General features: G+C 56.9%; 1 protein-coding gene across 2 annotated transcripts; it reads left to right on the top strand.

Annotated features, from left to right (window-relative positions):
* Positions 1 to 147: 147 nt before the first annotated feature.
* Positions 148 to 11,822, top strand: MPV17 (mitochondrial inner membrane protein MPV17). Of its 2 annotated transcripts, none has more exons than XM_029072542.2 (8): positions 148 to 223; positions 672 to 746; positions 9,605 to 9,720; positions 9,911 to 10,003; positions 10,158 to 10,253; positions 10,540 to 10,572; positions 11,046 to 11,098; positions 11,657 to 11,822. In XM_029072542.2, the coding sequence occupies exons 2-8, from the start codon at positions 677 to 679 to the stop codon at positions 11,724 to 11,726; spliced, it is 531 nt and encodes a 176-aa protein (XP_028928375.1). In that variant the 5' UTR covers positions 148 to 223; positions 672 to 676; the 3' UTR covers positions 11,727 to 11,822. The 2 variants fall into 2 exon arrangements, with proteins under 2 accessions (XP_028928375.1, XP_028928376.1); XM_029072543.2 differs by having other exon boundaries at positions 207 to 223; positions 672 to 813.
* The last annotated feature ends 61 nt before the right edge of the window (positions 11,823 to 11,883 follow it).

Below are 11,883 nucleotides of genomic sequence, written 5' to 3'. Positions count from 1 at the left end.
GGAAAGAAGGGGGAGGGTTTGGGGGAGAGAAGGGGAGAGGGGAAAGAGGGAAGGGGCGGGGTTTGGGGGAGGGGGGAAAGAAGGGGGAGGGTTTGGGGAGGGGAAAAGAGGGAAGGGGCAGGGTTGGGAAGAGGCTGGGCTTCAAAGGAGGGAGGGGCTTGTCCCGGAAATCCCTCCCGTCGGCGCTCGGGGAGGAAGGGGGCGCGGCCCGACGCGCGCCCAGGTGAGTCCGCGGCCCCGCCGGCGGCTTCTCTGAGGGGACACGGACCCACCCACCCACCCACTCACTCACTGTCCCTCCCATCTTTCCTCCCCGTCTCCTCCCGCCCGAAGGCCGCCGTCCCCGCCCCCCCACAAATAAGGCAGGGAACGTGGCCCGCCAACCCCGTCGACGTGGGCCTCTCCCAGGCGCTCGGCCCGCTGCCCTCGACACGGTGGGCGCTCAATAAACACCCCGGATCGATCGGAATAAGGGGCATCGAGCGCTCAGTCGGGGGCTCCGCACCTACAAGCGTTGGAGAAATGCTCAGCCCCCTTGGGGGGGGGGCACATCACCCTCCCCGGGAGGAGCGAAGGGGTCTGGGACGTGCCAAGGGGGCAACTCCCAAGTGATTGCCCTCCATCCTGCAGGCCGGGGGGGAGCCGGGATAATGTCCCCTCTCTCCCCGCAGGGGACATGGCACTTTGGAGGACATACCGGCGAGCCCTGGCCTCTCACCCCTGGAAGGTGCAGGTCCTGACCGCTGGTGAGTGAACCTCAGACGCTGAGCTTCCTCGCCCCCCTCCCGGCCTCAGGTCGGGGGGTTAATCACGGTAATTATGGCATCTTCTAAGCGCCTACCCTGTGCCAAGCGCCGCCGGCGGCGCCGCGATACAGGCCGGGGCGTCGGGTGGGCCCGCGTGGGGCTCAGAGTCGCAGAACCCGTGTTACGGAGGAGGGGACCGAGGCACGGAGACGTCAAGTGGCTCGCCCGAGATCACCCAGAAAAGAAGTGGCGGAGACGGGACCCGACGTCCCCCGACTCCCGGGCCGCTGCTCTTTCCGCTACGCCACGCTGCTTAGGCTGGAACGCCTGAGGTGGCCGGATCTCCGCAGGTCGGGGTGGGCAGGGAATGTGACCGTTTATTGTTGGATTGGACTCAGCGCTTAGTCCAGCGCACCGCACGTGGTAAGCGCTCAGTATATGCAATTGAATGAATGCTTCTCACCGCCCCTCGAAATTCCCATTAGCCTTGGGAACCGGATTGTGGCTTCCCTGGAGGGGGAGGTGTGGGAAGTGGAGCCACCGGAGAGGCAGTGTGGCCTGGTGGAGAGAGCACAGGCCTAGGAGTCAGAAGGATCGGGGATCTAGTCCCGGCTCTGCCCAGTTGGGACGTTGGGCGAGTCACTTATCTTCGCCGTGCCTCAAGTTCCTCAACTGTAAAATGGGGATACCCAGTTAATAATAATAATGTTGGTATTTGTTAAGCGCTTACTATGTGCCGAGCACTGTTCTAAGCGCTGGGGTAGACACAGGGGAGTCAGGTTGTCCCACGTGGGGCTCACAGTCTTAATCCCCATTTTACAGATGAGGTAACTGAGGCACCGAGAAATTAAGTGACTTGCCCAAAGTCACCCAGCTGACAAGTGGCCGAGCCGGGATTCGAACCCATGACCTCTGACCCCAAAGCCCGTGCTCTTTCCACTGAGCCACGCTGCTTCTCTTCCCCCTCCTATTTTTATACGATATCTGTTATGCACTTACTGTGTGTCCAACACTGTTCTAAACACTGGGGTAGGTACAGGCCGATCAGGTAGGACACCGTCCATGTCCCGGGTGGGGCTCACAGTCTAAACAGGAGGGAGAACGGGTATTGAATCCCCATTTTACAGTTGAGGAAACTGAGGCGCCGAGCAGTTCAGTGACTTGCCCGAGGTCACCCAACAAGCAAGTGGCAGAGCTGGGATTAGAACCCATTCCCAGTTCAATTCCAGTTCCATTTGGAATGTCCAATTGTCCATTCCAAGCGCTTAGTACAGTCCTCTGCACATAGTAAGCGCTCAATACATACTATTGAATGAAAGGTCTTCTGACGCCCAAGCCCGTGCTCTTTCCAGTAGGCCACACTACTTGGACTGTGAACCCCGTGTGGGACGGGGACTTGTGCGACCTAATTGACTTCTAACGACCCCAGCGCTTAGAACAGTGTTTAACACATGGTAAGGACTTAAATACCATTAAAAAAAAACAAAACGAGGCTCTTCTTGGGGCCCAGAGTGCAAGATGCGCCCGGTGCGGTGCCGCCAGGCACCGTCCCCCGCCCCTGTCGCGCTCCACCCCGACCCCGGCTGTCCGATGTCTTCGGGGCCGGGCGCCTCGGGATGGGTGAATGGGCCCCGTGTCTCAAAGGTGACAGGGCTCGAGGCCCGCGCTAAGTCTTATGTCCTGTTGCCCCACCTCCCCTCCCTTGGGCTTCTGTCCAGTCCGCTCCGACCCGCCCTGACCATGCCCCGTCCTTAGCGCCCATGCCCGCCCGCGCGCGTGATGACTCACCTGAGCTGCGTGTGTGGTGACTCATGCCGGGTTGCGTGGCCATGATGGGAACTGACACGCTGGGCTCGGTGCCGACCACTCCATTCGCCCGGGGCTGGCAGCTGCGGGGAGACCCCATCTTGCCCCCGGGAAGGGGAGAGTGGGCGTGGATCTTCCTTGCTCCCCACGGCTCCCCTCCGGCTCCCCGACCTATGATGGGGCCGGGGCTGCCGGAGGCTCGCCAAGAGGGGCGGCGGGCGGCTCTCTGCGCGGACCGATTCTTTGCTCCTTCCCTTCTCATAGAAGCCCCTTGGCCAGGTGAATATTCGGAGGTGAATTTTGCTTCCTCCTCCCGTGGCCGCAGCCTCGGCCTAGTTCTGGATTAGTTCTGTGGGTTCTGGACCCCTGGGAGTGCACGGACGGGCCAAGTAGAATCACTTGGAGGATCGAGTTCCACCCGCAAGCCCAAAAATAGAACGGCTGGTTGACTTTCTGGGTGTTGGCTATGTGCCTTGGTGGTCAGAACCAGACCCCACCCCTCCCCAGCCCAAACCCCTGAAACCAACCCCATCTTCCAGGGCTCTTGGGGTCCGGAGGGAGACCCCGGACCACCGCGGACCTCCGGGGGCCTCTGACGACAACGGGGCACCCTCCCAAGGCTTGCCTTCGTTCAGATTTGAGCCCGTGGGGTTCGGCCCGAGCCAGAGCAGTTCTGGACGCGGAATGAGTCGAACTGTGACTCGTTACAGTCGTCCCTGCCAGGGATCCAGCAGGAAGATGGGCTGGGAGGAATCCCGGCCGGGCCATCCCCAGCACATCCCCAGTAGTCTGAGGCCCCTGGAATTCCAGGAGACCCTTCCCCTCTCCTCCCTTCCCTATTCTGGGTCTGGAGGACATTCTGAACCTCCCTCCTAACTCTTAACTCCTTTTCTCCCTGGGCACTGCTTTCCTGTGACTTACGGTCCCTCCCCCGGGGCTTTCTGCCAAGTCAAGCCCCCACTCCCAACAAGCGTTTAATCTCCTAAGAGGCCCCCGGGGAGGGGATGGAGGAGGAGGAGGGAGCGGGGTGAGTCGGCAGCACCGTTGGCCCTGGTCCGGCTGGCGGCATCTGGCATCACCCTCACGCCGAGGGCTCCGGCTGCTCAAGGACACCCACCCTCCTCCCAGCCCCGGCCTCCCCCCCGCCTTTGGGAAGACCCCATCCTGTCCCTCCCACCCAACGGGTCAGCATCCCATATTCTGCCCTCACTGGAGGAGGGGAAGGTGTTGGGGCCCGAGGGTGGGGAAAGGGAGTAGCGTTAATAATCCCCAGTCTCTGCCGGGCCACCCTGGCCCCAGGGAGGGCTGAGACTCCCGGGCCCTCCAGCAGCCTAATCTCATGACAAGGGAAGATCCTGGGCTTGGTTTCCCCGCTGCCTTCCCCTCCGGGGCCTTCCCTTCTCCCCCCGCTACCGTCCTCGTCCTGACCCTGCCAAAGAGTGACGGCAGGAGAGAAACTGGCTCCAGGCCAGCAGAATGACGCCATTGCTTGCATTTTCTCTCTGCCTTCAGGGCCCTGTGCCCAACAGGGCTCGGGGGCTTCTCTGCCCGGTGGTCCCAGAGCCCTTCACTCCTTCCCTCTCCTACCCCGGCCTAGCAGCTCTTCAGCACTAGACCTTCCCGACGGAGATGCTCCAAACGTTTGGGTAGAAAGATCAACTCCTTTGGGCCTTTGGGAGGGGTTGGGGGGGGGAGGGGCCCCAGTTGGCCAAAAGGCATTTTTTCCTTCCCCCTTCTTCTCCTTGCCTGAGGGCTAAAATTTGCCCCAATGTGTCAGGGCGGAACGGGCCCACTGGTGTGGGGCAACGGTGCCTTTGCCTTCCAGGGAAGGCAGGATGGGCCAAGGGGCCCAGAGTGGGCTCTGGGCTTCTACTGCTTCCAGCTGGACCTGGCTCACGGGGCACCCATCTTCACGGAAATCCATTTTCAAGGCAAACATTGCCGTGAACTGTGCCCCTCTCCACCTCCCAGAGGCTAGTTCCCCTACGATCCAAACCTGGAGGAGTAAATCTGGGGCATAAGAGCGTAAACAATCCCATTCCTGGCTGGCCCAGTCCTCCTGTGGCAGTAGGATGCTTGAGCTTGAAGGCCCTGTGGGATGGCTGCCCTTCTTGTCAATCAATCAATCAATGGTATCTATTGAGCATTTACTCGTGTCGAGCCCTGTACTAAGTGTTTTGGAGAGCATAACGTAGGAGTTGACAGACACGTTCCCTGCACATAACGAATTTACAGTCTAGACAGGGAGTTTACACCGGGCCTAATGGCTCCGGATGTGTCCTCGCCCCTTTCCTCTGGGAAGCCATTACAGACTGCTCATCCACAGACTTTTCTAGAACCGACTGATGTTTTCAGCTGCACGATGAAGGTCAGAAGGAGTCCGCTTCAAGCCGGAGTATTCCTGGGAGGCCTAGATCAGTCCCAGGCCGGAGGACCTCTATCCAGAAGGCAGACTGTTCTGGGGTGAACACAGAAAGTGGAATCTTCTCTAGCGGGGCTGAGGGTTCCCAACAGAGCTCGAACCCTGCACCCGAATCTTAGGGAACTCCGCCTCTTGGAGTTCTCGGGGACTGATGATTCACCCAAATCCCCAGCTCCACCCTGGATTGGATGGCCCCTGAAGGGAGAGGTCGGGACTGGCGAGGAAGACCCTGGGGCCTTGTCGTCACTCACACCCAGAAGTCACAGCTCTGGCGCCCACGGTATCCCACCCTGGGACCATGGTATTGTCTCCGTCACTGAAATGTAGGCCGAAGCAGGTACACAAGCTTCCCAGGGTCCCCGCGAGCTTGTCTTTGCCTGAGCTCAGCCGGATCCATCATTGCGAAGTATATCATGCAGTCAGATCAGACGCAGTCCGTGTCCCACATGGGGCTTCTAGTCTAAAGAACAAGGGAAAGCAGGCCTTGAATCCCCATTTTACAGATGAGGAAACCGAGGCATCAGAAAGCGAAGCCACTTGCCCAAGGTCACGCAGCAGGCAAATGGCAGGGTCCGTATTAGAACCCAGGTTCCCCTGGCTCCCAGGTCAGAGCAGGTTCCTCTAGGCCACGCCGCTTCTCAAGGATCACCGAGATGCCCAGGTCGGTCGGTCGTATTTATATGGCAGTGGTGGGTTGGAGGTGGGGAGATCATAAACTGGGGAAGCCTCGGAGGAGAGCGATTTCAGGAAAGCGTTGAAGATAGGGAGAGCTGTGGCCTGGGTCAAGAGGGAGGGATTGGCGAGGTGAGAAGAGGCCCAGTGAGTAGGTTGGCTGCTCACTGAGAGGGCTATTTCACGGGAGGATGGCCCAGACCCTGGGACCCTCGTCCCTAAGGGACTCCCTAAGTCTCCTTCAGTTCCCATCCTCTCCAGTATTCCCTATTTCCAAAGCCCTAATCCCCGCTCCCTGCAGGCTGCTGATTGCCTCTTTCTTCCCGTCGAGGCTTGGGAATTAAGCCGACTGACTTCAGGGAGTAGCAGGGGCCCCAGGGAACGATCCAGCGCAGTTCTGTGGGAGGGGCTTGGGCCCTAGGCTGGGCTGTACATAAGCCCCGGGCGTCCCCGGACTCCCAGGAGGAGAACTTTGCCTCTGAGAGGTGGTCCACTCTCCTCAGCTCTGCTACCAACCCCAAAGTGACCCTTTACCCCAGTTTTGCCATCACCAGCACCATTTTAGGACCCTTTTTTAATGGCATTGTTAAGCGCTTATTATGTGTCAAACACTGTTCTAAGTGCTGGGTTAGGTACAGGCAATTAGGTCAGTCACACCGTCCCTGGCCCAGATGGAGTTTACGGTGTAAGTAGGAGAAAGGACAGGTATCGAATCCCCATTTTACAGGTGAGGAAACTGAAGCAAAGAGCAGTTCAATGACTTGCTCAAGGTTACACAGCAAGCAGTTGGCAGACCCAGGATTAAAACCCAGGTTCTCTGGTTTGCAGGCCCACGTTCTTAACATTAGGCTGCACTATTTTTCCGGTGGCTACTTGGTACGTGCTTTTACTGTTGATGATGAGAATGAGACATGGGCTGGGCTCTCTGGGAAAGAAAGGGTCTCAGCCCAAGGGGATTGTAGCATCAGTGATCGCTCTCAACCCCTCCAGCCCAGTTTCTGCCAACTTAACCGACACCGGCCACCCAGGGCCTGAGGTAACGGTGTGCGGGGCGGAGCAGGGGTGAGAAAACGGAACGATCTGCACGTCAGAACCGCCGGATGGTCCGTTTTAGGTGGGCAAGGGATGTGTTTATCCAGCTCTGATTAAGGTTTGTCTGCAGGGCATCGGGACGGTGGGTGACAGGGGGCACCGATTGTTTTGTCTCATTGCTCAGGAAGGAGGGCAGGATTTCTGGTCAGCAGGCCAGAATCCACCCGGTTGCGTGTTTGTACAGATGTGTGTGTGCTGGGGAGAATATGAGAACCTCACACACCTTATGGGTGATTAGTAAATATTGACAGTGGTGTCTGGCGCTGTCAGTGACTGTTTAGAGCTTGTATCATTTCCTCGGGGGCAGGGAGGGCCGAGCAAGACCCTCCAGCCCTCCCACTCTCTCATTACTCTGTGGTCCTCGCTTTGGAAAGGCCCCCAAGGGTCCCCGTGGTCAACTCGTGAATCACGATAGCCCGTTCCAGGTGACAACTTCTCTAGCAACCCAAAGGTATGGCTGTCTTCACTCAATTCATTCTCTGCTTCGTTAAATAGCGACACTCATGTCTTTTCAACTCGGGACACATTTATCGATTGTTGTTTTCCTTTACTGTTAACAGTTGTTTACCACTGGCTTACAGGTAACTCTCTCTAGAGCTTTAGCTGTGAGAGAGACAGGAAGAATAACAAGTTTCCGAAAATGCAACAAGGCACATGTGAACTCTCCTAGGTAGGAAGTGGGCTCACTGAACCAACTGGAGACCCAGAGAGACAAGCATCCCCCAAATCCTGATCTTCCCTCCCCTCTTCAGACCCCAAGCAAGAATGTAGTCCCAGGACTAGAGGATGGAGATGGCCCTGGGGAGATGGGGACAGACTCCAGGGAGTCCCCTTTCTCCTCCGAGGTGGGAGAAGGGTATGCGTAGAAATCAAGCTGCCAGGGCAATCTCGAGTAAAGATCAGGAGGCCAGTCTTCTCTTCTCTGGCACCAGGGAGCCTCCAGCCACAGGTCAGGAATGGGGAGGCCCCAGAAAGCCTTAAATGAAACATCACGAAGTTCATTTTCTTGTGAATAACTGATTCCCTCCAGGACAAAGGTTGCTGCTGCTGCTGAGGTAACCTAGGGCCAGTCACTCGTTATCTTCCTAACAAAGAAGCTGATAGTCTGAGGAGATAACCTCTTCCCCTCACATTTATTCTTCTCCCTGACCCTATACCAAGGCACTTGAAAGCCTCAAAGGCAAAAATCAAATCCAGCAGTCCTGTTTTCTCAGCAGCCTTACCCACCTGTGAGTCTCACTAGTCCCCTGAAGGCTGCCTCCTTCCAACTTCTGCCTTCTGCTCCGAATGGCTTTCCTGTCATCTGTCCCTAGAGGGGTTGGAGGGAATGTTTTTTTCCAGGTGAGTGTTAGGTGCTGCTGGGTCGGTTCTCCCTCCAGGTTCTGCTGCGTGGAGTGAGACCCATGAGGCTCCTCTTGGTAAACAGACCTCAGGTGGCCAGGAGAGTAAAAAAGGCTCTCAGCTTAGACTTAGGTTAGGTCGAGGTGTAATTCCTGAAAGACCAAACCCAGGTCTCAGCTACCATGTAAGGGAAGTTTGTTGGAGTCTTTAATGATAATAATAATGGTATTTGTTAAGCTTGGCTCAGTGGAAAGAGCCTGGGCTTCGGAGTCAGAGGTCATGGGTTCGACTCCCGGCTCCGCCACTTGTCAGCTGTGTGACTGTGGGCGAGTCACTTAACTTCTCTGTGCCTCAGTTCCCTCATCTGTGAAATGGGGATTAACTGTGAGCCTTACGTGGGACAACCTGATTACCCTGTAATCAGTGTAGTGCCAGGAACTGTACTAAGCGCTGGTGTGGATACAAGAAAATCTAGTGGGACACAATCCCTGTCCCATGTGGAGCTCACAGTCTCAATCCCCATTTTACAGATGAGGTAACTGAGGCCCAGAAAAGTGAAGTGACTCACCCAAGGTCACACAGCAGACGAGCGGTGGAGTTGGGATTAGAACTCATGACCTTCTGACTCCCAAACCCAAAGCAAACCACAGAAAGACTTTTCACACAGTGGATCGTATATAGAATTGGTGACTTCCAAAAAGTATTCAGACCAAAAGTATTGACAGTTTCAAGAAGGTTTGAATAACTGTTTGGATGAAAGGACCCTATGCTTATTAGAAGAATCACTAGGGGTGTCCAAAGGTCAGGTGTAAAATAGATTCATGGATGAAAAGTCTGTAGGGGTTGTTAGAAGGAAAAATTATAAATGTCAGGTGGCCAGTCAGTTGTATTTACTGTGTGCAGAGCACTCTGAATCTCTAACCATTAGGCTGGATATTTCAGAGGGTAAGGATCTCTTGGTGTCACTTTTTAAGACAGAACACTGGGTTAGATGGATTGTTGGGCTGGTCAGGAGGGGCTGAGAGTAATAATTATGTATTTATTAAGCGCTCGCTATGTGCCAAGCACTAAACACCAGGGTAGATATAAGGTAGATCAGATCCGGTCCCCACCCGAGATGGAGCTGACAGTCTAAGAGGGAGGGGGAGAGAGAATGGATATTGCATCCCCAATGTACAAATGAGGAAACTGAGTCAGAGAAGTGAAGTAACTTCCCCAAGGTCGCACAGCCCGTAAGTGGCAGGGCAGGGATTAGAATCCTGCTCCTCTGACTCCCAGGGCTGTGCTCTTCCCATTGGACCACACCGCTTCTCCAGTGGGTATTCCTTGTGTTCTTATGCACTATCCCAGTTCTCTGTGATGAGTCACTTGGTGTATTTGTAGGAAATATTATTCCCTCTCATAGTGCTTAGTACAGTGCTCGTCACATAGTAAGCGTTCAAGAAATACTATTGAATGAATGAATCTAGTCAGACTCCCTAGGGCTCCCCAGGAGACCCCCTGACAGTGTCTCCTGCTCCCACAGGGTCCCTGATGGGCGTGGGCGATGTCATCTCACAGCAGCTGGTGGAGAGGCGGGGTGTGCAGGACCACCAACTCTATCGGACGACCACCATGGCTTTGCTAGGCTGTGGCTTTGTGGTAAGTCACCGCTGCAGGCGAATTGCGGTGGACGGCCTCGTCCCGCTCGGGCTGGGGACTTCTCCGGGCACTTGGTCCTCTCGGCCCCCTCCCCCCATCCCCAAATCCCCCACGTCTGGCTCTTGTCTCCAAGTTTCCCCTCAGGTGGAGGGCAGTGTGGCTTGCAAACTGAGCTGGGTTTGTCCTGCAGGGCCCCGTGGTGGGGGGCTGGTACCGGGTCTTGGACCGCCTCGTCCCGGGGAATACCAAGGTGACCGCGTTGAAGAAGATGGTGGTGGATCAGGTGAGCCGTGGGCAAGGCAGAGTGGCGGTGGGGAGCGCTACTGAAGAAAGGGCACGTCGACGGGGTGGATTCCGTTCTTCTGCACAGGGTGGTTTGGGAAGCTGCTGGACTCTGAGCACAAACTTAAGCTCCCCGTTTCCCATCTTTCCCCCAGGGGGGCTTTGCCCCATGTTTCCTGGGCTGCTTCTTGCCTCTGGCAGGTGCACTCAGTGGCCTCTCAGTCCAGGACAACTGGGCCAAGCTGCAGCGGGTGAGCAAAGAGGCCGGGTTGGGTAGTTTGGAAGGGCTAGAGGCAAGGCAGGCGGGAACGGGGCTGGAACAAGCAGATCGGCATCACTGATTGATTGGTTGATTGATCGACTGAGGCTTAAATCAAGGTTGGGGCTCAGAGGCAGAACAGGTGGGGACTTGGATTGAGGATTGTGGGGGACCCTCGGGCACCATCTGGATTGAGGGAGGGAGAGGGTGGCCAATCCAGGGAGGTGGGGAGGAAGAGGAATGGGTGACAAAATCAGCTTTTCTACCTCTTTCTTCAGGATTACACCGATGCCCTCGTCACCAACTACTATGTGAGAGCTGGATCCCTCCCCCCACGCGAGGCAGTTCCTAGCAATGCCCGCTCCAAAAGTGGGAGAGGGGGACCTGGGAGTCATAATGGGAGCCATGGGGCTGGGCCAAGGATCTGGAGATAGCGACTGACTGCACAGTGCATTTAGCTCTGTCCCCTGGGACGCAGATTCGGTTCTGTGACTGACCCGGGGCCTCTGCAGCAGAACAGGTTCCCCCGAGGGCTGGGATAGAAATCAGGACGGCTCCAGGTGGGATTGGGGAGCAGGTGGGGGTCCGTGGATATTTGCCCTATAGCTTCTAGGACTCTGGGACTAAGAAAGAGGAAAGATGGGTTTGGGGAGGAGGCATTACTCGGACTTCTTAGGGGCTCCCTAAAACAGGATATGGAGCTGGAGGGGCGGCAGGGAATGAGAAGTAAGATTGATTCGGGAAGGATCAACCTCGTCACTGCCATCTGAAATCTCTCTTGCAGATCTGGCCTGCTGTGCAGTTAGCCAACTTCTATTTCGTCCCCCTCCACTACAGGTAAGGGAAAATTCCAGATGAGCTGTGGGAGGCGGGGTCCGGAAGAGGAGGGAGCTAGTGTCAGGGTGCTCAGCCCTAGGTCCGGGGTGCCGTTCTCGGCCCCGGGTGTCAGGGTGGTGATCTCAGCCCCGAGTTGGAGCGACGTTCTCGGCCCCAGCGTCGAGGTGCTGTTCTCGGCTGCAGTGCCGGGATGCCGTTCTCAGCCCCAGCATCGGTTCTGCCCCTGTCCCAAGGCCCGGCCTCACGTCGACTCTCCCAGAACCCCTTCTGATGACCAGTCCGCCTATCCATCCTTATTCTGGCTCCTGAGGACGTCAACCATCATGCTCCCTACTCCCTCACGAGAACACGGACCTGCCTTTCTCCTCTTGAGCTCCCAGTCCCTGTTGTGCTCAAGTCTAGGTTGGCTAGATGGACGGGCAGTTTTCAACCTCTGTAGGAACTTCCCTCTTCCCTCTTTCCGTTCCATCCTTCTCCCCCTCTTCCTTCCAACCTCCCTCAACTTTCCCTCCCCTCCTCACCCCTCCCCTTTCTCATCCTGTTTCTCCCCTTCCTCAGATTGGCCGTTGTCCAGTGTGTGGCCGTCATCTGGAACTCCTACCTGTCCTGGAAGGCGCACCGGCCCTGAGCGGGCCGGCCGCCTCGCCTTCTCAGAGCTGCAGGCTCCGGTCCCGTCCCCACCAGGCCCGCGGGACCTGGAATAAAAGACCTTTCGGGCCATCCACCCTCCTTCCTCTCCTCTGTCCCTAGCAGTTGTCCTCCGGGCCTCCCGACTCCAACTCGGC

Source organism: Ornithorhynchus anatinus, chromosome 9, assembly GCF_004115215.2.
Source record: "Ornithorhynchus anatinus isolate Pmale09 chromosome 9, mOrnAna1.pri.v4, whole genome shotgun sequence".
NCBI classification, from domain to species: Eukaryota; Metazoa; Chordata; class Mammalia; order Monotremata; family Ornithorhynchidae; genus Ornithorhynchus; species Ornithorhynchus anatinus.
The sequence above is the reverse complement of the archived record's forward strand: the minus strand, read 5'-3'. Positions and strand labels throughout refer to the sequence as shown.

Excerpts from the sequence above, each read along its gene's own strand:
- MPV17 (XM_029072542.2), top strand. The coding sequence starts at position 677 with ATGGCACTTTGGAGGACATACCGGCGAGCCCTGGCCTCTCACCCCTGG. Across the intron at positions 10,004-10,157 it reads AGAAGATGGTGGTGGATCAG|GGGGGCTTTGCCCCATGTTT; the intron begins GTGAGCCGTGGG and ends TCTTTCCCCCAG. Across the intron at positions 11,099-11,656 it reads TTCGTCCCCCTCCACTACAG|ATTGGCCGTTGTCCAGTGTG; the intron begins GTAAGGGAAAAT and ends CCCCTTCCTCAG.